The sequence below is a fragment of the Alternaria infectoria genome (assembly GCF_024043175.1).
Source record: "Alternaria infectoria strain BMP 0036 chromosome Unknown scaffold_18, whole genome shotgun sequence".
NCBI classification, from domain to species: Eukaryota; Fungi; Ascomycota; class Dothideomycetes; order Pleosporales; family Pleosporaceae; genus Alternaria; species Alternaria infectoria.
Genome location: NW_026250707.1, coordinates 375,699 through 400,114, shown reverse-complemented (window position 1 = coordinate 400,114; position 24,416 = coordinate 375,699). Strand labels below are relative to the sequence as shown.

The 24,416-nt window shown below is 52.6% G+C and overlaps 11 protein-coding genes across 11 annotated transcripts; 6 read left to right on the top strand and 5 right to left on the bottom strand.

Moving 5' to 3' along the window:
* Positions 1 to 193: 193 nt before the first annotated feature.
* J4E92_008737 (uncharacterized protein) lies at positions 194 to 943 on the top strand (the record flags this gene model as incomplete). Its single annotated transcript, XM_051500088.1, has 1 exon — positions 194 to 943. One exon carries the CDS (start codon positions 194 to 196, stop codon positions 941 to 943), a length of 750 nt encoding a protein of 249 aa, XP_051349786.1.
* A 1,228-nt stretch (positions 944 to 2,171) lies between these two features.
* J4E92_008736 (uncharacterized protein) lies at positions 2,172 to 3,673 on the bottom strand (the record flags this gene model as incomplete). Its single annotated transcript, XM_051500087.1, has 3 exons — positions 2,172 to 2,201; positions 2,259 to 3,575; positions 3,623 to 3,673. The coding sequence occupies 3 exons, from the start codon at positions 3,671 to 3,673 to the stop codon at positions 2,172 to 2,174; spliced, it is 1,398 nt and encodes a 465-aa protein (XP_051349785.1).
* A 1,066-nt stretch (positions 3,674 to 4,739) lies between these two features.
* J4E92_008735 (uncharacterized protein) lies at positions 4,740 to 5,843 on the top strand (the record flags this gene model as incomplete). The annotated part of the gene is made up of 3 exons (XM_051500086.1): positions 4,740 to 5,077; positions 5,126 to 5,394; positions 5,443 to 5,843. The coding sequence occupies 3 exons, from the start codon at positions 4,740 to 4,742 to the stop codon at positions 5,841 to 5,843; spliced, it is 1,008 nt and encodes a 335-aa protein (XP_051349784.1).
* An 873-nt stretch (positions 5,844 to 6,716) lies between these two features.
* Positions 6,717 to 7,246, top strand: J4E92_008734 (uncharacterized protein; the record flags this gene model as incomplete). The annotated part of the gene is made up of 3 exons (XM_051500085.1): positions 6,717 to 6,753; positions 6,812 to 7,038; positions 7,088 to 7,246. The coding sequence occupies 3 exons, from the start codon at positions 6,717 to 6,719 to the stop codon at positions 7,244 to 7,246; spliced, it is 423 nt and encodes a 140-aa protein (XP_051349783.1).
* A 323-nt stretch (positions 7,247 to 7,569) lies between these two features.
* MDE1 (Methylthioribulose-1-phosphate dehydratase) lies at positions 7,570 to 8,395 on the top strand (the record flags this gene model as incomplete). Its single annotated transcript, XM_051500084.1, has 3 exons — positions 7,570 to 7,677; positions 7,755 to 7,898; positions 7,949 to 8,395. The coding sequence occupies 3 exons, from the start codon at positions 7,570 to 7,572 to the stop codon at positions 8,393 to 8,395; spliced, it is 699 nt and encodes a 232-aa protein (XP_051349782.1).
* Positions 8,396 to 8,495: 100 nt separating this feature from the next.
* Positions 8,496 to 9,387, bottom strand: J4E92_008732 (uncharacterized protein; the record flags this gene model as incomplete). The annotated part of the gene is made up of 3 exons (XM_051500083.1): positions 8,496 to 8,603; positions 8,792 to 9,269; positions 9,317 to 9,387. 3 exons carry the CDS (start codon positions 9,385 to 9,387, stop codon positions 8,496 to 8,498), a joined length of 657 nt encoding a protein of 218 aa, XP_051349781.1.
* A 4,943-nt stretch (positions 9,388 to 14,330) lies between these two features.
* J4E92_008731 (uncharacterized protein) lies at positions 14,331 to 16,162 on the bottom strand (the record flags this gene model as incomplete). Its single annotated transcript, XM_051500082.1, has 2 exons — positions 14,331 to 15,889; positions 15,994 to 16,162. The coding sequence occupies 2 exons, from the start codon at positions 16,160 to 16,162 to the stop codon at positions 14,331 to 14,333; spliced, it is 1,728 nt and encodes a 575-aa protein (XP_051349780.1).
* A 1,817-nt stretch (positions 16,163 to 17,979) lies between these two features.
* On the top strand, positions 17,980 to 19,233 carry J4E92_008730 (uncharacterized protein; the record flags this gene model as incomplete). The annotated part of the gene is made up of 1 exon (XM_051500081.1): positions 17,980 to 19,233. The coding sequence occupies one exon, from the start codon at positions 17,980 to 17,982 to the stop codon at positions 19,231 to 19,233; it is 1,254 nt and encodes a 417-aa protein (XP_051349779.1).
* Positions 19,234 to 19,452: 219 nt separating this feature from the next.
* Positions 19,453 to 20,199, bottom strand: J4E92_008729 (uncharacterized protein; the record flags this gene model as incomplete). Its single annotated transcript, XM_051500080.1, has 1 exon — positions 19,453 to 20,199. The coding sequence occupies one exon, from the start codon at positions 20,197 to 20,199 to the stop codon at positions 19,453 to 19,455; it is 747 nt and encodes a 248-aa protein (XP_051349778.1).
* Positions 20,200 to 20,394: 195 nt separating this feature from the next.
* Positions 20,395 to 21,496, top strand: NSA2 (Ribosome biogenesis protein; the record flags this gene model as incomplete). Its single annotated transcript, XM_051500079.1, has 5 exons — positions 20,395 to 20,432; positions 20,592 to 20,767; positions 20,818 to 21,221; positions 21,273 to 21,393; positions 21,450 to 21,496. 5 exons carry the CDS (start codon positions 20,395 to 20,397, stop codon positions 21,494 to 21,496), a joined length of 786 nt encoding a protein of 261 aa, XP_051349777.1.
* A 478-nt stretch (positions 21,497 to 21,974) lies between these two features.
* Positions 21,975 to 24,062, bottom strand: J4E92_008727 (uncharacterized protein; the record flags this gene model as incomplete). The annotated part of the gene is made up of 2 exons (XM_051500078.1): positions 21,975 to 23,129; positions 23,307 to 24,062. 2 exons carry the CDS (start codon positions 24,060 to 24,062, stop codon positions 21,975 to 21,977), a joined length of 1,911 nt encoding a protein of 636 aa, XP_051349776.1.
* Positions 24,063 to 24,416: the final 354 nt, after the last annotated feature.

The following is a 24,416-nucleotide window of genomic DNA, read 5'->3' as shown; positions in this document are numbered from 1 at the left end:
GGCGGTAGACTGACGCGGTGCAGTAGGATACGACGTCGTTGCTCTCACGCACACCTATTCGGGGAAACTGCCGACTGATATAGTACGTCGAGGAAACTGCGACCCTTTCACCTTCCTCTTTTCAATCGCTAATGCGCTGCTCAACCAGAGTTCGCCTGTACCCACAAAACTCCCCTTCCCGGTCCCTCCACGCATGCGCATCCTACGACGATGCAACATCTTCCTTACCGATTCCGCCTCCAACTTCCGCATACCACAGCTTCAGCAGCAATATGACCTCGTAGCCGCGCGGCCCACAGACGACCGCACCCTCCAGCAAGCATGTCAGAGTCTGGACGTAGACATAATCTCACTCGACCTGACCCGGCGATTCGAGTCGCACTTCAAGTTCCCTACGCTGGGGACAGCTATATCTCGTGGTATTAAGATCGAAATATGCTACAGCCAGGGTATCATGTCGAGCGATCCGGCCGCAAAGCGCAACCTGATCAGCAATGCGACACAGCTCATACGCGTGACCCGTGGTCGGGGCCTCATATTTAGTTCGGAAGCGAAGAGCGTGCTAGGCATACGCGCACCAAGTGATGTCATCAACCTGGCCTCTGTCTGGGGACTCGGTACAGAGAGAGGCAAAGACGGTCTTACAAAGGAGCCTAGGAGTGTAGTCGAGTATGCGCGATTGAAGCGCCAAAGCTTCAAGGGCATCATAGATATTGTCTATGGTGGAGAGAAGCCAGCGCAAAGCTCTGCGGCTAAGGGCAAGGACAAACAAGATCCGAAGGGGAAAGCGAACAAGAACCAGAACGGCAAGCGGCCAGGCGAGAGCTTAGAGGGCACTCCCCTGCACGAGACCAAGGCGGAAAAGCCAATCTCGAAGCGCCAGCAAGCCAAGAACAAAAAGGCAAAAGTACAGGAGGGGGGTGGAGAAGTGACAGAATCCTGAGGAAGGAGCATTTTGACTCTATCCAGACAGACGGCAGATGATACCCATAGACACGAGCAGCAATGCACAAGAAAGATCATACCCACACCTTTGTATTCTCTCAACATTACTACCTCGCAGGAACACTCAATGCTCAACTGCTACAATCAACTATATAACATAGAAACTAACAAAGCATAGACATCTGTATATTGTCAAAAATGAGACATCTACCACCACCACATCGCTGCCTGAACCTCCGGCGTCGGCTTTACCAACCTCCTTCCGAGATTTACCGTGACTCGACTCTGTAGCGCAACAGTGCTGATATCGAAAGGCAGAGGCTCTTCAACGGGCGTAGGTGCAGGCGCACCGGCTGCGACTTGGCTCTGAGCCTGCGCGCTTGTTGTTGCTTTTAGAGAAGGAGAGGAAGAAGTCGCTGATGCAAGCGATACCTCGACAGATGGTGTTACACTTGCAGATGATGATGTTGCAGCGGCCGAAGAAGCAGAAGCAGAAGCAGATCCGCTAGCCATCATAGTTACACCCGCTCCAGCCGCACTCGTCGTAGTCCCTGCGACAAGGCCAGGCCGAGTCAGTGTAGCCGAGTCGATAGCTACGGTGCTGCTTGAGCTTGTCGAAGCAGCCTGCTGTGCTCCAGGGGGCGGTGAACCCCCGGCCTCAACTGTTACCGCACTACCGACGACGGTTTGCATAGTACTTTGACTCATTGTTGGCGCGCTGCTCATGGACCCTAGTTGGAAGGGCTGGGCCTGTGGTGCGGACATGGGGAAAGATCCAGCCGGACACATGCAAGCGCAGTTGCATTGAGAAGCTGCTGTAGCAGCGGCCGCACCACCAGATCCTGCGACGACGGTGACTGCAGCCGCAGCTTTTGTGGTAGTTGTAGCTCCCGCGAGGCCTGCGGCGGTTCCATTGCTTCCTCCGCCTGCGACAACGGTGACCGCGGCTGCTGCACCACCTGATGAAGCGGTGCCATTTGTTTCAGAGCCCGACCCGGCGACGACTGTGACCGCGGCTGCTGCTCCACCTCCACCAGAAGCGCTAGCAACTCCAGCAGTACTGTTTCCATCGGCTTTGACTGTGATTGCCATGCCTACTGCAGTTGTTGTTGTTGCAGCAAGACCTCCGGCCGTAAGCTTGGCCGAGTCGATCGCTGCAGTACTGGCGGAAGTAGAGTTTGAAGCACCTTGAGCGCCAGCTGCGAGCTCTGATCCAGCCGATACAGTTACAGCAGCTGCAGGTGCCATGGCGGCTGCTGAACCCTTTGGTAATGTTAGCGATGACTACATTAAGACCTCGAACAACAACGTACAGTAGAGTTCTTGCTTTCCGCTAGACTGGCTGTCTGCATAGGCTCAGCAGCGGGCATAGCGGCCCCCTTAGCACCCATGCTGCTTGAGTTTCCAGCAGCCATACCTCCCATCTGGGAAGGCGCATTCGTCCAGGGAATAGGGGTCACTTTTGGCAGAGCTGACTTTCCAGCAGGGAAAACTGTCTTTACCGCCTTGGACGAAGCGGGAGCCTCTGCTGGCTTCTCAGCGGCGGCAGATGATGCTGATGCAGTGGCTGCCTCTGGTGCCTCGGCCGCAGCTTTCGACGATGTAGCTGAGGCTTCTTCGGCAGCTGATGACGAAGCTGATGCTTCTTCCTTGGCTGGTGACGATGCCGGTGCTGCTTCTGCCGGTACTGCTTCTGCCGGTGCTTCCCCTTTAGCTGAAGACGACGTAGTTGGTGCCTCTGCCTCTGCCGGTGATGAAGCAGATGCTTCAGCTGGTGCTTTTGCGGCGGTTGATGACGATATGGCAGTGGCTTCTCCGACTGCTGGTGACGATGCTGCCGTCGCTTCAGCTGGGGCTGATGGCGATGCCGCTGCTGGTGCTTCTCCAGCGGGAGGTGTCGTTTCGGCTGCGCCCTGCGGCGGTGCTTCGACAAGCGTTGCTGCAATCTCCTGGCCATTGGGTTGAGTGACGATAGTCTGAACTATCTGAATAGTTTGAAAGTTACTACCATTTTGTGGTACTCCAGACTGGGATGGTAGTTGGCCTTGTCCATTTGGTGCGAGTTGATTCGCTAGATCTCCAGCAATATCGGCGCTGCCACTCTGACTAGAACCGGGTTTGGGAGCCAGCTGGTTTGCAAGATCTTCAGCAATGTCGCTTGACTTGATGTCACCTGCTGCTCCTTGGTCGGCACCCTGTGGCGTTCCTTGCGCACCACTCTGGCCCTGAGGCTGCGGGTTGTTAGTCTGGTTTGTCGATGGACTCTGCTTTTGCCCATTAAGCCCAATGAGGATATCGTCAACGCTCGTGGAGCCCCCACCGGCGATCTGGTTTGCGAGGTCTCCGCCGACATCATTCGTGTTGATGTCTCCGTTGCCACTCCTTTGGCCTTGTCCTTGGCCTTGCGCGAGCCCATTCAACAAGGCGTTTGCGTCCAGGCCGTTCTGTGCAAGCCTGGCGGCGATGTTTCCATTGTCCAGTGCACTGGCTTGCTCGGCAGCAGGTACGTTGAGTGCTCCTGTATCCCGTCGTTGCCAGTCGAGTCCCGATACCAAGTTGTCGATACGTCTGCCCGAGACTTCGGTTCGTATGTGAGTATTGTGAAGATCAAGTACTGCCTGAGTGACCGTCTATACGCAGTCAGTGAAGAGTCCCTACAAGCAGATGATATACGTACTGCACTCATGAGCAGCAGGGCTGGTACCCAGGACAATCGAGTTCTAGCCATTGTAGAATCCTTGACGAAGTGAGAACCGGAAACGATAGAAAGAAAATTAGTAATTAGTACATCAACAGTCCAGCTGGAGTAGAATCGAAGGCGATGTCACAGACATGCAGAACTTCTCAGTACCTGCACAGCAGAAAGACCGAAGAGTTGAAGATGGAACGGAAACGTAGGGACACACAATGGAAACAGATAGTCCGGATGCAAACGAATGTAAGCTTCCGATAGTGCGAGAGCGTGCCAAACCGTTCAAAGGTTCATGACTGAGGCGAAAACTATCCTACTTAACGGGTCCGACATGTCAGCCCCGCTCAGCATGTTTCTAACCGTGTGGTGCTGGTTTCGAGCCTTCGCGGCTACTCGAACAGTGTTCAGGTGCGTCTCAAGGGTCGGAACGGTGTTCCTCAAATGGAGTCCCAGCTCGCAGTAGTGCAGCCGGTGATGGCATTGTCGGGTCAGCCTAGTCATCAGGGTTTGTTCCAGGCCAGTAACGCGCGACCCATGATCGACAGGCCCGCGAAAAGCGATTTTGGTGGTAGTCAAGCTTCACGATCGTCTGGCCAGCCGCTATGGTGGTGTAGTCTGACACGCGATGTGCGCGAGGCGATGGGGTTCACACCGGAGGCGTTTCACTCTGTGGAACATGGCGTTTTCTTCCTTCCGCTCGTGCATGAACGAAATCGATCTTCCATTACCGATCTATTTCCGCCCAAGTGCCGTGCGATAGAAAAGGCTTATCAATCGCGAAGCTGCGAAGTCGCGTTGTGCTGTGAAGCATGTGCGTAGGGCTGGTGATCGCGGGAGAAAGTCGTGCCTAGTAATCGTGGCTTGGCGACCGATGACGTGCGTCATTACCCTGGGCCTGACGCTTGCCAGCCCCTGGGGCCAACTTCCATCGCAAAGAATACGATTCTCGCTCGTCGGAGTCGGCCAAATTTTGCCAGCGCAGCGTGGAACGTTCGGCTTCCGTACGTAGCGACGTAGCTGTAAGCTCTAGGCTTCTGTATATGTAGGCGCAACTCTGCTGTCAAGGTTCGCGCACACAACAACAGATCGTCCAGAGGTCATCATGGCCGCCATACACGTCCTCGATGACTATTATCTTGCCATCACCTTCCTCGTCACTGTTGCATACCAGCTGATCGGCTTTGCGATCGCCTTCTCGTTCAAATTCGACAAACTTACTGATTTTGCCGGCGGCACCAACTTCATCCTTCTTGCGATTATCACGCTTTCGTGCAGCGAGAACCGCGGCGATGCGCGCAACATTGTGGTATCGCTGTTTATCATGCTGTGGGCGGCAAGGTTGAGCGGCTTTCTTCTTTTCAGGATTCTCAAGACTGGCAAAGATGATCGTTTCGACGATAAGAGGGACAAGTTCTGGTCGTTCCTCGGATTCTGGGTGTTGTGAGTAGCTACAGACGTAAGCCGGGTGTCATTACTGATGGGTTACAGTCAAATGTTCTGGGTCTGGACTGTATCTATGCCGGTCACTATTCTGAACTCGCCAAAAGTCACTCGATTCAATCAGCCAGACTTTGGAACAGGTTGTGATATCGCTGGCATCATCCTGTGGTCAATCGGTTCCATCATGGAAAGTGTTTCCGACGTTCAGAAGTACAGGTTCCGTACTGCTCACGGTAGCGACGGCGCAGTCTGCAACGTCGGGTTCTTTGCTTGGACGCGCCACCCGAATTACTTCGGCGAGATGCTCATCCAATTCGGTAGGTGTTGCTCATTGAACTTCTTTGGACCGAAACTGATTATGACAGGTATCTTCACGATCGCTTTATCCCCGGCTGCAAACAACTACGTCTCGGGCGGTGCATATGACGCTCTGTACGCGTCCATTCTCGGTCCATTCTTCCTGACTCTGCTACTCATGTTCGTATCCGGTCTTACGCTGCAGGAACGACCTGGCGCAAAGAAGAGATACGAGAAAGGCAACCGATGGCCCGAGTACGAGCAATACCTCCACCGAACGAGCATTCTCATCCCTTTCCCGCCACAGCTATACGCCAAGCTGCCCGTCATTCTAAAGAGAACCATCTTCCTCGAGTTCCCAATCTATGTCTTCGATCCGGCCAAGCATGCAGACCAAGACAAGGTGCAAGCTAGAAACGCGGAGGAAGGTCAAGCCAGGCCGAGTGATGAGCAAGGCCTTAGATCTTGAAGTATCAGATGCTCGATATGATGATACCCCTTTATTGATTCTCAATCTTTGTATAAACAGCATTATTAGAGCGCTTCGTACCGCATAATCGTAATCCAATATTCGCCCAAAAGGCATGCCCAAATCAAAACCATCATCCGATTATGTGAGATTGGGACATCAAAACTTTAGGTGCAAGGTAACAAGCCAAAAGGCGGTTTCTGTGTGTTCTATGCTAGATCTGTGTACCGACGTAGTCTGATGAACCACACGTCGCCTGCCCCTGCGTTAGGGGTGGCAAGAGCTCCAAGACTACAGATCCCAGCAATCCTCGTGCAGCGCATCTCTCGCCAAAGCTTCCACCGACCTCCGAGCAAGCCGTGTCCATGTCGGCGATGACATGTGAGAATGCAATCACCAGGTCGAGCAGTGGGATACAGCCCGCTTAGTCAGTCGCTGGGCGAATCAATCCACCCGGCCTTATCGCGCGAACATTGAAGATCACCTCACGCCATCGCATAAACCACACCCACGGGACGGTGAGAAGAGTCAAAACCATCGAAATTTGTACCTCATGCTCGCATCTTTCCTTGGCTCGTCGTCTTAGTTGGACGACTAGCAGCCATGAGCCTGCTGGCGCCTGTTTCCAACTCGGAAACTACTTCCATCCCGCGTCGCCAATCGATTAGAGCACCTGGAGATGCGATTGCGTCATTGCGTCACTCTGAGATGGCCTGTTTGTAGGACTGGATGGGTGAATATAAGAGCCTGAAAACGCGCTTCGCCCTGCCGTTCGACCACCCTAGCATATCCTACATCCTTGACACCAATTCTTTGTCATCTCAACAAGACAACACTTGTTCTCACAATCATCGCGAAAGCTAAACCATCAGAATGACTACTACACCAATCCACTCAACTGGCCGCGGAGGTATGCCCTGCGGGATACTTCAATATGCAAGAACAGGAAAAGCTGATCGCTGACGCAGGCGCCGGCAACATTGGCCCCGACACCAATGTCTACACTGATGGAGGCATGGTTCGCGAGGGCGTTCAAGGCGACTCTCTCGATGGGGATTTCTCCACTGGCCGTGGGGGAGCTGGCAACATCGGAAAGTCGCCTCGCGTTGGGCCGCAGTCTGACGAAGGTCGTCGCTCAGTAGACATGGTACCTGAGATCAACCAGCGCAACCCGCAAGACGAGTTTCACACTGGCGTACGTCATGTTATATGAGTAATAGCAGCCTCAACTGACATAATTGTAGCGAGGTGGAGCCGGAAACGTATATAAAGAGAAGCATGGAGGCCACAGCCAGTCACCCGACCGCAAGGGATTGGGCGACAAGGTTAAGGAAGTACTTCATTTGGACAAGAAGAAGGAACATGAGCCATCTCCTTTGGCACAGAACACGACTACGAACTAGACATGATACCCAAGTCATGCGACTTTCCTGGAGGACTGGTAGTGGTATGAGCGTTGGACATCGATGATACCTCAGGCTATAATCTCGACTATGAGACAGCCTTGTTTTCTGTTTCGTAATTAATAGACACAGACACTCTTTCAACCATATCCTTGAGTTTTGTATGACCTACCTGGATTGATGTCTGCATTGTGCCTGACTATGATGGTGGGATGAACACTAGCGCGGACCACGTGGGGTAGTCGCGATCGCAAGTCGCGTCATTGGGCTCCAGAAAATCCACCAAACTTCACACCCCAACTACACCTTTGCGCAACATCACAATGAGTTCCAGCGAACATGATGCCGAGGCCCTCGTGCACTCCGATGACCCAAGTCACCCCGCGAACCACATCTGCACGCTCTGCGCAAAGTTTTACAGCTTGGGCTGGGTACGATGATCTCCAGGCGTCGGGGGGACGCGGATGAAGGCACGATCGAGTGATGGCTAACACGGAGATTCCGCCAGGTGACAGGCACTGGCGGAGGAACGAGCATACGCCATGAGGACAAGATATACATTGCGCCCAGCGGCGTACAGAAAGAGCTCATGAAGCCTACCGATATGTTTGTTATGGACTTCAACAGCAAGGAGTACTTGAGAAGACCACAGGTACATCGCGCGAGATTGAACTATGGGAAAAACAGCTAAGATGATTTTAGGTCCTCAAACCCTCAGCGTGCACGCCCCTCTTTCTTGCAGCCTTCGAACGCGGCGCCGGCTGCTGCATCCATACACACTCACAATGGGCCGTCCTCGTGACCCTCCTCGTCGAACGCGATTTCGGAAAAGACGCGTGCTTTGAGATCGAAGAGATCGAACAGATCAAGGGCATACCGAAAGGGAGGGGGAAGCAGGGTAACCTAGGTTACTATGACCGGCTGCGTATACCCATCATTGAGAACACTGCCCACGAAGAAGACCTGAGGGAGAGCTTGGAAGAGGCGATGGAGAAATACCCTGATTCGTATGCGATTCTTGTGAAGAGACATGGCATTTACGTGTGGGGCGATAACGTACACAAGGCGAAGACGCAGTGCGAGAGTATCGATTATATTCTGCAGCTGGCGGTGGAGATGAAGAAGTTGGGCCTTCCATGGACGAAGTGAAGAGACAGCAAAACTTAGGCGTGATGCATTACGCATATGGGTGGGGTAGATACGAGCAGCCAAGAGAAGAGTGTGTGTATTGGAGGGAGAGCTCTTTGAGCTAATCTTGAGCCGCCATGTCCTCCCTAATCGTTTCGCTCTCGATTTTCTTCATCACCCAAGCGTGTACAGTGATCTCTTTGTTGTTTCCGCATGAAGCCATCGAGTTCTGCCCCCACAGTCTGTCCCGAGTCGCCCCTACTCACGGAACGCAACTTCGACTCCCTCTCTATGAAACGGCGGCCAAGAAACTCGAGTATCAAAACTGCATTTCCCCTGAATCCCATTCGCATGACAAGAACACGCAATCACGATTTTGTGTAAATTGGGAAATGTTGACAGTAGACCAGGAATTACCAGTCGTATGATCCATCGCAGATCCTGTTCCATAGGATCGTAGTAGTTTAGAAACTCTTCCTTGAGATTTTCGGAGTATTGATAGGAGGCTTGAGACCTGTCAGCCTCCATGAGTTCTTTTTGAAACGTCAGAAGAGCGCCAATGGTCCTCACGGAAATGGATCGTATCATCGCGAAGTGGGCATTTCGGATTCGATCTCGAAAACGCTTGAAGGCTTTGTAGTCGTGGAAAGCAAAAGTGTTCTCGTGGTAGAAGATCAGAGCAGCCTCGGAGTAGATTTGTCGGCAGGTGCGAGGAAGGCTGAGCTGCCCTAGATTGCTTTTGAAGAGACCCGTTGATGCAGAGCCGTATTTGCGATATCTCAATCGTTTGAGGTTGGGATACACGGTTATACCGCCGAGTGCGTAATGCCATATCTTTGTGCGGAGTTCGGCTGGTAGTCGCAGGAGTGGCGACTTCACACTGTTGTCTTGGGCACTGGATACTGTCAGAGGGGAATGAGGATCGTTGAGGTCTTCACTTACATCGTCACAAGATTGTCTGGCGTTTGTGAAAGATCCAATAAGCCATCCTCTTTTTGCGCTTCGGCTGGCATCTTGTTACTTAAGGCGCTTGCTTGATCACACTTCTTATGTGTTTGAGAAATCATGGTTAGTCTTGCGCCTGTGGTACTTATCGTTCGATTGGAGTTACTTTAGTTGGGGTTTTGACCAAACGGCTCGGTGTATGTTCAGGGAATTGTTTCAGGTAGTGGAGAAAGTGTAGTAGGAAAGAATTCAATCTTTGAATATGAGTTGAAGCGACCAAGGGCCTGAGCGAGCACATACAGTGGCAAGTGCGGCGACTATTCACTCCGATGCACTGACACATGCTTCTGCAGCTATGGCTGCCTTACTGCACGATGAATGGTCCACTCTACTAGAGACATCAGCTGACGTATTCAAGAAGCCCCCCTTGGTACTTCAGCTCGGCTCCTTTTGACTTGACTTGGGAATCACTATTCAGTGTCTCAACTTAGAACTGCCACGACTATGAACAAGCCCAAGCTCCCAGAAGAGGCTACTCAGCCCGTCCCTGAAGCGCGCTACAACATGCGCAAGCGTCCTGCCAGATCGATCACGGAGTCTTCCAAGCGCGTCTATCGTACTCGCGGCGGTCTCGTCTCCTTGCGGAAAACACCAAAAGACCTCGTCCCCATGTGAGCCCTTATGAAGCAGAAGAGTTGCATACAACTGATAGTACCCAAAGCGTCAAGTCCAACACGCAACAGTCTCCCCTTCTCCGTCTTCCCGCCGAAATTCGAAACAAGATCTTCAGGTATGCTTTGGGAGGCGGCCGGTATATACACCGTTGGTAAGAGATATTACTTTACGATGTGAGACATTCACTGACTTCGTACACCCATGTTTAGGCACGGAAGCACCCGCGAATGGCGCCACCTCAACAGCGATAACGACGTCTTCCGGTCAACACCTGCCAACATCGCCCTACCGCGCGTCTGTCGTCAGATTTACTCCGAAACAGCTACTCTAGTATACTCCGAGAACTTGTTTTCCTTTAACAACGTCTTTGAACTCGATCGCTTTGTCGCTTCACGCAAACATGCTCAGCTCGAAGCCATGACGATGATTATGGTTGATATAAGTTGGGGCGCGTTTCAGAGTGGAAGCGAGGCTCTGAAGATGGTGCTTAAGAGCCTGGGTAGATGCAAGGGGTTGAAGAAACTGTATATGGGAGAGCTTAGGGGTCTATGGAGCACCAAGAAGGAGTTTGCTCGTGTGAAAGAAGCGGAAGCTGCAGTTGCAAAAGGCCAGGCAGGTGATATCGAGGTTATATTTGTGTCGCCATACACATTGGAACCTCTGCGGTGGTCATAACACTGGTCGGAGAGTCAGGTCAATCATCTTGACTGCGTTCGGTGAGGTGGGCTTACCTCGCGCATTCCGGTAGACTAGTGTGTTATGTCATTTCATGCGATCGTACATTGCTTGTAAATGTCATAAGTCCGTGCACACCTAGTCCAGCTCCTTCATTTACCTATTAATCTGCCAGTCTTCTGCCTTCTACCTTCATCGAGAACACCTTACCATACCTTGGTCGGCAATCAATACATCCAATAGACTCAACCAACCAAATCAAACCAACGGAGTTTTCATGGAGGATTCAGAAGAACTTCAGGACATAAACCGCCTGAGTACTTCGCATGCTGAGCGCATACGTCGGTGAGTTCAAAAGTTCGCACATCCGCTACATTTTACTTACAGTCTGACAGAACCCAAGAAAACCAGGCAAACTCCCCTCTCCTCCGTCTTCCACCTGAGCTTCGTAACATCATCTACGAGTATGTGTTACGTATGAATCATCCGATAGAGATGATAGGAACAGCGATGAGGGACCGAGCCGGCCCCAAGCGACATCTTCTCTCCCTCCTTGGAAGCTGCTCGCAGATCAACACAGAGACCGCTATGCTGCCCTACACTCTAAACGTCTTTGCTATAACGGGTTTTAGTTCCAATGCATGGAAGCTACTTCATCATACCGGCCAGAAGCAACTACAGGCTATTAAGAGGGTGCAACTTAGGACAGCTGTGGGGAGTATAGTCATGGGACTAGAGGACGACATGGCCTCTTTAAGGGGCTTAGAAATAATTGAGATATGGGACAGCCATGGCCGGTGGAACGAGGATCTGATCCGACGGATAAATATGCGTTTGCCAGGCGTTGTTATTTCTAAGAGTGAGGCGTTTCCTCAGAAACCACTGAGAGGTCTTCGGGCGAAAAGACCCTCAGGCTCGAGCGCGAAAGACAGAGAAGAGGGCCTCGGGAGGTAGGGGAAACTGCATTGTGAAGTTAGACATCGAGTATTTGTGCTACCTACCTAGGTAGGTACTCGTAATGCCTGAGTAACTGGGTAGAGCCGAGTACAGTCAAGAGACACATAACTTGATATATGGCGCGTTGAATCGAATGAGATTCAAACAGAATTCTGATTATGCGATAGATATGAGGATGAATGTACACTATATCATGGTGCAAATGACTTCCGCGACAACCCTTGTTAGCTACGCGTTACGTCATCAATCCTGGCATACGCTAACCAAAGTCAATATCCCTGAGCGGATGACGCCCACGTCTCTAGCATTCATCTACGAAGCCAGAGAACATCCCTCGCTGGTCGCAAATGCGTATCTTTCTCGTGTTACTATGATGCACACTGTTCGAAAAGTATGAGTCAAAGTTTCATAGCTTCCAAGGTTCACAGTATGACCGGTTCGCCGTTACCACGCCTGCTACTGACTCACCATTCCTGCGCCTCTGTGTCTTAACAGATTATGTTGGTTCAACTTGTAATGTTACCCGACGAGTCTTGTTGGTCGATCAACGGACGGATGCAGTGCTGCAAATGAGTCACCACTACTGCGTCCCTGGTTCTCCCAGCCAGCGCGAACCGCTAGTGAGTATGTCGAGTGTAACCATCCACGGAGTTCCAAAAGAGAAAGAGTCATCTCCAACTATATAAAATTCCTTAAACCGCGTTACTACAATCGTCACGCATTGCCTGTATGCTATCTGCCTTCTCAAATATGACGACAAGCAATTCTACCCAGTGGAGTGAACATCCATCGGCGTTTACGCCCGCGGCGGAGAACACCTACTCGACGCAGTTACAATCTCCTCTGTTTCGCCTCCCTCGAGAACTCCGCGACGAAATCTACGAATACTATGCAAGTGGTAGGCGATCATACGAGTACAATAAAGACACGCATAAGTTGCGCTATCGGGATGCATCTGCGCGCACAGAAAACCTTGGCTTGCTAGCGACTTGTAAGATTGCGGCAAGAGAGATGGGACAAATCGCTTTTCAAAAAGCCGAGTTTAGCACAAGGCGCTCTGCGTATGATGGATCAAAATTCGAAGAGTTGCATTCCAAGGCCGCTCGCTTCCACTACTGTAAGTACGGTACCGTGCTATCATCAGCCCAGAATCTCACTAATGACGCCGCGCTCCAGTGACCAGGCTGGTTCAAACTCAGAGGCAACGAATGCTCGTCTGTGTCGCCGAGTTACTACACCCTTCAGACTTCGTCGATATTGATGCGCGTCATCCATACATGGGCACATTTTTTGGCAACATCCTACAAGAAGCGGTCGCTCGGCAATTCGACAAATTGAGACTCGAGATGCCTATCATCCTGGAGAACGATACAGTCAGTGAAACGTTTGTCAATGCCTTGCGATTTGCATTGGTCCTTGCAGATAGACGCGATCCCGACAAGTTCGCGCGGCTCACGGACAAGGTTTTCGGTCCCGGAATATGTCCTATCGAGCGCAATCTGGAACGCTGCAATCTGTTCATCCAAGGATGTCACAGTGAGATACTTTCCTGGACGCCTGATCCATGGTGGGTACCCCACGACAAAGATTTACTTCAGATGGAAGCGATGCTCTACTTGACCAGTGATCATCAACCACCTTATCACATGGACTGCGATGTGGACTACTATTGCAAGGAGAACACTAAATACTACTTCTCTGCTGCAGCTGTAGCAATCGACTACTGTAAGTGAAGCTTTCTCATGTCTCGTTCCCGTCATCGTAGGTGGATCGACATACACGCAATACCCGTATTTCACGTTGTGTTCCTTGTTTGCTGACCTTATCTCCAGTACAAAGCCTCCCGCCAAAGCAGTGGCTGAATCTCCGCAAGATCGTCTTGAAGGAAGATCGCGTATCTCTAAATCGTGCTGCATGTCATTCACGAGGGTTGATACCATTCTGTCGTAGCTCCCCCACCTTACGCATATCACAACATATCGGACTTTTTGATAGTCTGCTTCCAAGAATGACGGAAAAGCCCCGTAGGCGGCCGTACATAACAGGCGGCCAATGCTTGACAGCGATCATTCCATGGATCGAGGAGACTATGTCGCTTCCCACCTACGGCATGCCTGCCGGTGCGTACCAACTCATCATAGATGGTAGCACGAACGAAGCCGCTCAAGCATTCGACACCATCAAGTATGCCGCAGCCTTGCAGGAAGCCATGCTCGAACAAGCCCGACAAAACGGAGTGCAGCCTACCTCATGGCTCCAGGAAAATGGAAGATACGATACCTTTCCGTTACCATGGCACCTACCGGCAGGCTTGCCGGAAACTGTCCGCAAGATGGTGAATGGAACGTCAAACATACGATTCACAGGATCTGTAGGCGACTTGTGGGATGCGGATCTTATGTCTTTGAAGGTGAAAGACTGGAGTCAAAGGGATTGGCGGATAGAATGGGACGATGAGGTCTTGATTCGCAGCATAGAGACTTCAATGTATGCGGACATGTGGGCGTGGTATGGGTTTCAGTCATAGAATCCCCAGAAGAGCTTTGCATAGTGGAAGGATTTACGCAGTTCTATCTCCAGCTCCAGCAACAAGTAATGAGTCGGTGCTATCTAAAACATGCTCTTCTCTCATCTTAGAGCACACTTTCTTAGTAGTTGTGACCCCTCCGTTTCTCTTACCACTAGTAGCCAACTCATCGATTATCTACAACTTCGCCACCTCCCTCCCCTCCAACAGCCCCTCGATAGTCTCCCTCCACACCTCAGCCGCCTCAGCACTAATAGCGTTGAGATCATAGCTAACGCCGAACCCCACAATACCCTCCGCACTAGTCGAGCTGCCAACCAGAAACTCGTTCTCCCTCGCTCTAACCCCAATCTTCACATCCCGGAAATCAGCCGCAAAGTCCTTCTCTCCCAGATCCTTCACATCGTACGTCCCGCGCTTGAAGAACGCGGCCAGAGGTCCAATGGAAGAGACACCGCATGTCGCTCCGAAGCCTGCTGTGCTAGGTGCTAGAGAGCCTTGTGGATTTTGGAAAGAAGGTGAGCGACGCGAGGGCGGGAGTTTCGCTTCAACGCGTTCGATCTGAGCGACGTAGCCTGTTGCGAGGAGGCGGCCTGGTGAGCCTTTATCTAGTATACCTGCTGTACCTGTCTTTCCCTTTCCCTTTAGACGTTTCTGGTAGACACGTAACTCGCGGTTCGCGTGCTTCGCTACTAGCTTGAAGCGTCCTTCTACGGGTAGGTCGGAGGATAAAAAGGGCATTACTATGCCCTCGCTAAAGGCGAGCATGCATGAGTCGGGCGGTGGTGGGTTTACAAAGAAGGCTCGTGGGTTTAGCGGGAAGGAGGCTGTGAATGGTGGGTGGTTGGTTGATGGAGATTGCTTTTCGTGGATTGCCATCATTGCTAGGCCTGCGAGGGCGAAACATCCAGCTCCTATACTGACGTTTGTGGAGCGGCATAGGGATATGAGGCGTGCTGAGGCGGCGGGCGAAAGGGATGCGGAGACATGGCCACATGACATTGGAGGGCGGGTTGAAGGGCTATAGTCGAATATCTTGTTGAACTTGGGTTCGAGTGGTACTGGCTCCTCTAACCTCTTCTCTCTCCGCAGCGGATTCGTAAAGGTGGGTGGTAGTCCTCCTTTCTTCACGTGCCGCAACACTCTGATGAGCGCCCAGAACCAGCGCTGTCTCGCTTTGTTGCCTGCAATCGGTGGGTATAGGTCTTCCTGGGCGGCTGGCAGGACTGTTTTGATCTTTTCTGGCATTCGGAGGGACTCGATGTCTGCTAGGATATCTTGGGATGTTTGGTTGAAGATGCGAATGAAATGGCTGAACCAGCTGTACGCGGATAGACCATCGGATATCTGGTGCGCGATCACAATGAGGAAGTGTAGCTCATATGTCCCGTCTGGGAGTTGTCGCAAAGGTAAGACATGGAACTTTGATAGGCACTTCGTGGGTTCAATGATGCGAGTTACGTTGTAGGCGTGGTGGTACAGATCTTTCTCGTTGACTTCCTCGTACGCTTCTTCGATCCAAACAATGCTCTTCTCGACATCTTGAATGGCAGAATCTTGAGAACAGGGTACATCAACGGCAAAGGCTCGTCTTCCTGTTTCTTGATCATCGATCAGTCGAGACAGGAGCAAAGGGTGCTGAAGGCGAAGAGAAGTCCAGGCAAGCGCTATCTTGCGCCTCAGCTCTGACTTCGAGAGCTTGTGTTGGACTGCTAATGTGAAGAGGGCCGTCATATCTGTCATACGGTCAGTCGCGTTTCAACCATGCTCGATATGACAAGGGTACCTCTCTTTAGGCAATTGAGAAATGAGTATAACATATTCTAAACATCCTACATACCTGCCCGGCCACCGTAATACGCGCCATCAGAGTCAAAAGAAGTCTCCACTAGCCCGAGAGGACGCTTGAACAGCTGGGTGCCATCTGCATCTTCTGACAGCTTCCACTCGGCATAGTTTGATGCGTATTTGTCCAACCAGTGGCTCTGCTCTTGCTTTCGTGGTGTCATGACACCTTTTTGGCGTGCAATTCCAGGAGGATGGAGGTCATGCAAAGTTTTTCGCCACTTCTTTGTGCGAGCAATTGGAAGCTCGAGCGTATGTCAACAATGAAGAAAGTGTATCAAAAGGATAACATATGTACAGATTGAAAAGCGACAGAGTTAGAAGGCGGAGTCGGAATGACTGTTAGATTGTGAGATGAGCGGGTCGGCCAGGTCCGCTCGAGTCATGGACGTTAGTCGCTAAGATGCCGTCATTGCCACGACGATCAGTTGATAGGACCTCACACTCTGATCACATACGCTGTTGTACATTGACATGCTGCAACACATTAATACTGTTCATTCTCGAGGGAGCATGCAGTATAATAAACCTGGAAATGATGAAGCTCCTTTCTATGGCGCCGTGCATGTTCCTTCACGGACTGGGTATCGCCAACGCAACAATTTGATCAACCACCCCTTCCCACCACAGTCTTCTAAACTACATCCTCCATCTCGTCCTCGCCCTCTGAGTCGCCATCACCGGGACCCTCTGGCGCAGCTGCCTCTGCCTGCTTACTGGTATCGCGCTGGTTGTCAAAGACAGCCTGCCGCTTCCAGTTGCTCGCAAAGGGCCCAGACTTGACAAGCAGCGCAATGTCGCCAAGCACCTCCTTGAGATACTGCTCTGGTTGTTTTGTGCGCTGCTTGATAGCCTTCATCGGCCAGTACTGGTATTCGTCGAACAGCTGGTGCAGTACGTCGATGAGGTCGGAACGAGCCATACGAGCCGCCTTGTTCTGCTGTGACTTGGCTTTGGTCGTGGGCTTGATGAAGTTCTTGAAGCGGTTGTTGAGGGTGATGGAGTTGTTGACGTCAGAGACTTCGGTGTCTTTCGTGATGATGGTGGTGGTGTAGGAGCCTTGAATGGCTTGCTTGATGCGCGCGGCGCTGAAGTCCTTGAACTCTTTGGTTTCGAGAGGATTCGCGTTATACTGCCGTGTCGCGTGGCCGACGAGGGCAGTCTGTTTGGGGATCGCCTTCTTGTACTTGCTCCGTTTTTGGACGCGCGCATTCGGATCTTGTACACCACCACCATAGCCTCCGTGGCCTCTCCCATAGCCGAAGCCTTGTCCCTTGAACCCTGGCAGATCCTTCTCTGTAAAGATGTATGTGTTACCCAGTTGCGCTTCGGAAGCGGCTGCAGGATCGAGCTGGAAGGCGGAGGGTAAGTTGGACTTTGCGCGCCAACGATCGTCGAGGAAGACGCGCATAGGCTTGTCCTTGTCGATGCCGCTCGTCGTAGCGAATGCGAGGACTTCGCCGATCTGTATCTGATCGTTGTCGTTGCCGTCGGCGACGTTTTCCCACTTAGACACTGCCTCGTAGAGCCAGTCTGGAATACGCGTGAGCCAGACATCCTGTTGAGGATTGTCCTTATTGATGCTCATCTCGCCGGTGTCCTCGTAGAAGTCATCGTCCATGAAACCTATGTCGCCTTCCGCCTTGATTCCAGCTTCTGTCTTGATGCCGTTCATGGTAGCGAGTGTGTGTGTGTTGTTGCCTGGGGTGAGTTGGTAGTGATGATGAAAGATCGACTGACTGGGGCGCGCTCTTCCCCGACGCGCTTCCGCACTAGCGTGCCAAGCGCTTATCGATAATGCAGCTCTGGAGAGGTCGCGCTTGCCCCACGTCTGCTGCCTATCAACAACCAACAGGTACGACCGAATCTCGTTTGCAGCTACAGAGTGATCCCTTTGTCCTCGCCATTCATTCTCGTATATCCACTCGGGTCGAGCCCTAAACGTCTTCTCAACCAACCCAGCTCATCCAAACCCCTCGCAATGGCTTCACAAGCTGTCACCTCGGCTTTACAGCAGATTGAGGCGGCACCGGCCAGCGAAAAGCCCTCTCAGTACACTGCTCTCCTCCAGCAGATCATAGAATCATCCACCAATGTCGCCGCCGATCTGAACGCATACGCACAAACTCTCCTCGATGACTCGCTCGGCATAGTCGTTCTGCGGCCACTCCTCGCTGCTTTCGTAGATGCGTTCCGCACGGTCAAGGAACCCGACGCCAGGATTGAAGTTGGAGAGAAGGTCATCACACTATTACAGTCCAAGGGCGCGGGCCAGTATGAGGAGCAGGACACTCAGATCAAGCATGCTCTGGCGGATGCGTTCGAACAGAACGATGACTTCAGACGGTCAGCGCAGACGCTCGCGACCATAAACCTTGAGTCAACACAAAAGTCTGTCTCCGCGGATGACAAGGCCCAGGTCTGGATCCGGATAGTGCGGTGTTACCTGGAGGAAGACGATCCAACAAGCGCCTTCACACATCTGAACAAGATCAAGAACATCATCTTCAACGTACAAGACAAGGCTACCAAGGTCATGTTCCAATTGAGTCAAGCCCGCATTCTCGACTCGCAACGGTCCTTCCTTGATGCTGCCCAGGGATACTACACTTTGAGTAACGAGCCAGTTGTGGACGCTGAAGAGCGCGACAACTTTCTTGGGAAAGCAATTATCTGTGCAGTCCTCGCTCCTGCTGGTCCGCAACGAGGTAAGATGTTGGCCAAGCTGTACAAGGACGACCGAGCCAGTTCCGCCGACGACTACGCCATTCTCGAGAAGATCTTCCTGAACCGTCTCCTCACACCTGCCGAGATCAACGCCTTCTCCGCCAAGCTCGAACCCCACCATCTCGCCCGGGCCGCTGATGGCTTGACTGTGCTTGACAAGGCTATCTTGGAACACAACTTGCTTGGCGCATCGAAGCTCTACAACAACATCGGATTTGATCAGCTGGGTGAACTACTGGGCATTGACGCTGAGAAGGCCGAGGACTACGCGGCAAAGATGTTGGAGCAAGGCCGACTTGCCGGTTACATCGACCAGATCGACCGATACGTTTTCTTCGAGGGCGAGGCCAGTGGTGAGCGTAAGACAGGGCACGCAGAGCGCGTTGTCGGCAAAGAGCTACGGAAGTGGGATGCCAACGTCACAGGCCTGGCAGAGGAGGTGGAGAAGGTCACGTCGATGATCCAGAACCAATATCCCGACTTCTATGCAGCGCAGGTGGTACACTAGTGTCGGATCGATATTACTAGCAGCGATGATGAGTAGGCAAAGCATAAACGGCGTCCGGGATCGCATATACCCAATGTACACTTAGACATGAATACGAGCATGATATCGTACTTCCATTCCTGAGATATCGCATTCACGTAACAGCCCCGAGGCTGACATGCTCGTGTTATCCGTACATATGATACAATCAAAGACGCATCCCGCCTCTCGACGCCACCACTATTGTACACTCTCCTTGCCCTGTTGCCCCAACACAGCCTCATACTCCTCCAGACTCTTAACCTCCAAATCACTAATTTTCAAGACTGTGAAGTACTGTTTGCTCATAACATGCTTGACATGTCTCCGTCTCCTCTTGGTCTTCTCCTCTACCCTTAACGGCTCAGTCTCCACACCCACAACCCGCGCTCTGCATGTGAATAACCGCTCGTCCAGATAAAACACCTTCTTCCCACGGTCTGCGTTTCCCTTGACAGGCTCCGGGGCTTTTAAAGTGTAGTCGCGCGATCCAATGTGTGTAGCGCGGTTTAAACGCAGGACGTCGCCTGGGCGTACATGTGGCATTTGGAAGGGGAGGCGAAGCGTGTCTCCGCGAGTGAGAAGATATGGGCGGCCATGCAAATGTGCGGTTATGTAATGTGCCGGCTGCGATTGTAGGAGAGGAAGGAGCTTGCGGATGGAGGGTGTGAGGGTTTGCGAGAGGATGTCTGAGCGGGCGTTTGGTGAGGCTTTGATGTCGTTTGTGGAAGCGGGGGCTGGGGCGTCTTTGGGGAGAGGCTGTGGTGTTTGAGCGCGCTCTTTGGCTTCATCTGATATGCGGTGGCCGGACTGAATGAGCGGTTCGGGCGTATTCGATGTGTCGAGGTTGTGCGATACGGTTGTTATGCCTGCGCGGCGGATCGTCGGTTGGATTAGCGTTCTCGATTCGAAGAGCGCATGGCGTGCGGAGCGAGCGAAGAGAGCCATTACTGGGGTTTGTGGGATGCAATGGCTGGGAGGCTGCTGAGATCAGTATCTTTGGTGTTGCGGGAGTCCGATGAAGAATCCCGCATCACGCTAGTGGGGGCTAGTGCCGAACTTTTTGGAGGCAAGGCGGCTGGTGGAAGAGACTCCACTCCACTACCACCACCCTTACAGCATACACAGCGGTAGTCAGTCGCCATGCCTCAGAACGAGTACATCGAGCGCTTTACGAAGCAGTACGTCTAAACCGATCCTGCATCTCGCATCTCGCATCTCGCATCTCGCACCTCGCACCTCGCACCTCGCATCGCCTTCCTCAGCACCAATCCTGCGTCGCGATTCGCGCTTTGCGCTTCACATCTCAACACCAAGAACACATAGCTAACTCTTACCAGGCACGGAAAGCGCTTCGATCATGACGAGCGTCAACGGAAGAAGATTGCCCGTGAAGGGCACAATGCCTCGAAGAAGGCGCAAAACTTCCGTGGACTGAGGGCCAAGTTGTACGCTGAGAAGCGTCGCAAGGAGAAGATTCAGATGAAGCAGAAGATCCGCGCACACGAGGAGAGGAGTGAGTGTTCCTGTACACACTGGCATGAGGCATACACTGACACCTTGAAGACGTCAAATCCAACGAGGCACCCGAACCTGCCACCGACGCCCTGCCCGCCTACCTCCTAGACCGTAGCAACGAGAAGAACGCAAAGGCCCTGTCCTCAGCAATCAAACAGAAGCGCAACGAGAAGGCAGCACGCTTCTCTGTCCCCCTACCAAAGGTCAAGGGTATCTCTGAGGAAGAGATGTTCTCAGTCGTCAAGACCGGAAAGAAGACTAAGAAGAAGAGCTGGAAGCGTATGATCACCAAACCCACATTCGTTGGACCAGGTTTCACCCGTCGCCCCGTCAAATACGAGCGTTTCATTAGGCCTATGGGTCTGCGTTACAAGAAGGCCAACGTGACGCATCCTGAGCTGAACGTCACGGTTCAATTGCCGATTATTTCAGTAAAGAAGAATCCCCAACAGGTAAGTTCTGACTGTACGAATTGCATGTGAGACATATACTGACTTCGTCAGCCCATGTACACCCAACTCGGCGTTCTAACCAAGGGAACTATTATCGAAGTCAACGTATCTGAACTCGGTCTTGTGACCGCTGGAGGAAAGGTAGTTTGGGGTCGTTACGCGCAAATTACTAGTAAGTTCTGACTGTACGAAGTGCATGTGAGACATAGCTGACTTCGTACCTCTAAGATAACCCCGAAAATGACGGTTGCTTGAACGCTGTTCTGCTCGTCTAAGCTTCCTATTAAGAAGGACAAAACACAAACAATGCATTTGATGGCGTTATGTGGGTCAATCAGCAAAATCGAAATCCAAGGCGTTGCGGCGAATACGAGAGAAGGGGATTTGCTAGGCACGGAATGTGGCAAGGCTGGCCGATGATGCAACTGAGCATGTGTATCTTGGAGGAATTTACCTTGCAAAAAAAGAATAATGATACCACATTGATCAAGCAAGCAGTTGTGCATTCATCGAACTCACAGGCCCGTCATCAGGTTCTCATGAGTAAGTTGAACTGCTCAGCTGGCCAACACGAGTGTAAGATGCTGGTGATAATTACGATGCTAGATTAAATACCCAACCATGACCGCCCAATGACCGCCCAATCCGTGGTATCTTCCCAGTCCATCCATCCATCTCTGCATAAAGAAAAACGCCAAAAGATTCTTTCCCACCCAAGGTACCAAATAGCTGGTTCACATCTACAAAGCGACGTTATACGATAACATCACTCAAGTCCACATGCCTTCTCCTTCTAGCCACATCCCCTGCTAGAACCCTTCCATCGCTATCAAGAGCCTCATCACCTACCCAATCGACGACAATCTCATCACGGATCTCGTCATCGAAACTACCCCTCCTCCCTGTCTTATCCGCCCATCCTGTGCGTTCAAGCTCGATGATACCGCCGAACCTCCTCTCGCCATTCGCAATGAAAAGAGACTGGCCATCAGGCGTAAACGACACACCACCCGCGGGGCCAAAGAAATCTAACGTTTGCTTCGACTCCCACGTCTGCGCGTTGATGATGTTGATAAAGTCATCTGCTTCGGCGGCAACGAGAACACGCGGGCCGGAGCCGATGGGCGAGAAGTGGAGGGAGCGCGGAACGCTGAGTTCGCTCTTCATGACGGCGAGGGGCTTCTCCCAGTAGCGCGCGTCCCAGACGACGATGGTGGAGTCCTGGGCGGCGGTCGCGACGTGGATGCCGTCGTCGGCCCAGGCACAGGCGAATGCATCGTCGGTGTGCGAGTTTAGCGTTTCGAAGGGCTGGCCGGTTTCGGCGTTTGTGATGAGTGTTTCTTGGAAATCGCCGACGACGACGCGCATACGTCCATTTGGACTGGTAGCCGAGCAGTTGACGGCTGCGGGGTAGAGGAACGAGTGGATGAAGGTGTTGGTGCCGCAGTCGAGCACGCGGAGTCGGTGGTCGTTGGAACAGAGGACGGCTTGTGGGGTGTAGGTTCGCCGTGAGGGGAAGAGGTGCATGTGATTAACTATGCGTGATTTCGTGTCGGTCGCAAAGTCGGTGGTGCGGCCGAACGTGCAGGGCGAGCCGTGGGTTGAGGAGAGGTTGGTGATGGCGTACTCGCCTTCGAAAGCACCGGCGATGAGTACGTCGCCGTGGGAAGCGATAGTGGTGATCGATGCATCGGGAGCCAGGTGTTTGCTCAGGTCAACGACGGCGTCTTCGGATGTGCCTTCAGCGTCTGTGTGGAGAACTTGATGGCCTTTTGCGTAGTAGACGTCATTGCGAGATGTGGCCGTCAGAACATTCCGCAGCTGGAAGTGAGGTACAAAGGCACGGGGGCTGGTATTGATCCTTCGGAACTGGAAGAAGCTGTCTGTGTTGGGTGTTGAATGGACGTGCTGTGATGAGTTAGCCAGTGAACCTCATAAGACATAAAGAAGCTCGTTTGTCCCCCAAGAATACCACACCCTGGAGGGATGTACGTGTTCTCCATCATTCGGTCCTGTAGAACACAGTAATCTCTTCAGGGTGTGGAGTAGCTGGAGCAAGAAAACACTTCTTCGTACTATGCATACCTTGCGAACCTGCTTCACACTATGAGACACCCGCTGACGCTCATGTTGCGACCTTGCTCTCCGTACCGAAGCCCTAGTAGTCTTCCGGGCGGTCCAATCTATTCCCTGGTAATCGTACTCATCACCCTTGAGATCTTCTCGGGTAATGAAATCTGGCAGCTGGATGAGATCCAGACCAGGCACAACACCGGGCTTCCACTGCCCGTAGAAGCGGTGGAAGTAGGACGTAATGGGGCAAAAGGCCGCCCGGTCCTGTATACTCAGGTGCGGTTCGTTGAGTGTTGGCGGTGGCTCAAGTAATAGGTCAGTACCGTATGGCAGGTTGCCTGCTATGGTGACCGGCGCAATGAAGTGTGTAGTGGATGTGTGGTGCTGAGGTATGCTGGAGCCTGCAAACATGTCGAAAGCGTTGTATGTGACATAGGATGGATGGACTGGCCCGAAGCCAAACATGTCTTCTATCGTGCCTCCCTCATCCAGCGAGGGGTCCCCATCGTCGCTGTTTGCTCCTGCCTGATGCGACTCGGGCATGGCTTCCATGAAATGCTGGTAGTCCTCTAGCGATATCCCCCCACCATCGTCATCGTCGTCGCCGTCGTCCTCGTCGTCATCGGGCGGTCTGTTGTCGGAGAGGGTCGCTAGCGTCACAGCAGCAGCCAGTGCGCTGGGTGAGTGCGGCCAGTCTCCAGCGGGCGGGTGGGCGTGCGGCGGCGTTGTGGGATGTGTGGTGGAGTGTGGCGCGGGCCAGTTGTGCATGCTGGCCATCGACGCCCGCTATCCGCCTGATAGCCAGTGCAGCGGGGCCGCCGAGGCAGGTTCTTGGGGCAGTTGCGTCTGCGACGAAATGGTCGGCTGGTGTAGTTGTAGAGAGGCGTTGGGGCGCAAGGTATAGGCTTGTCTGGCGTGGGGGAGGCGACTAGGCCGAAGCATAGGCTCAGGCAGAATGCAGCAGTCAAGTCCAGGGCCCAGGGGCTGACTGGCTAGGCTCTTCGCTTCGCAGGCTGACTGGGTCGCGTTCGGCGCTCGACCTGGCTATCCAGGCGCTGCATGCGACAGAGGTACGTCCAGGCTAATTGTGGGGTTGCTTCTGGCAAGTCACAGTCGGGTATT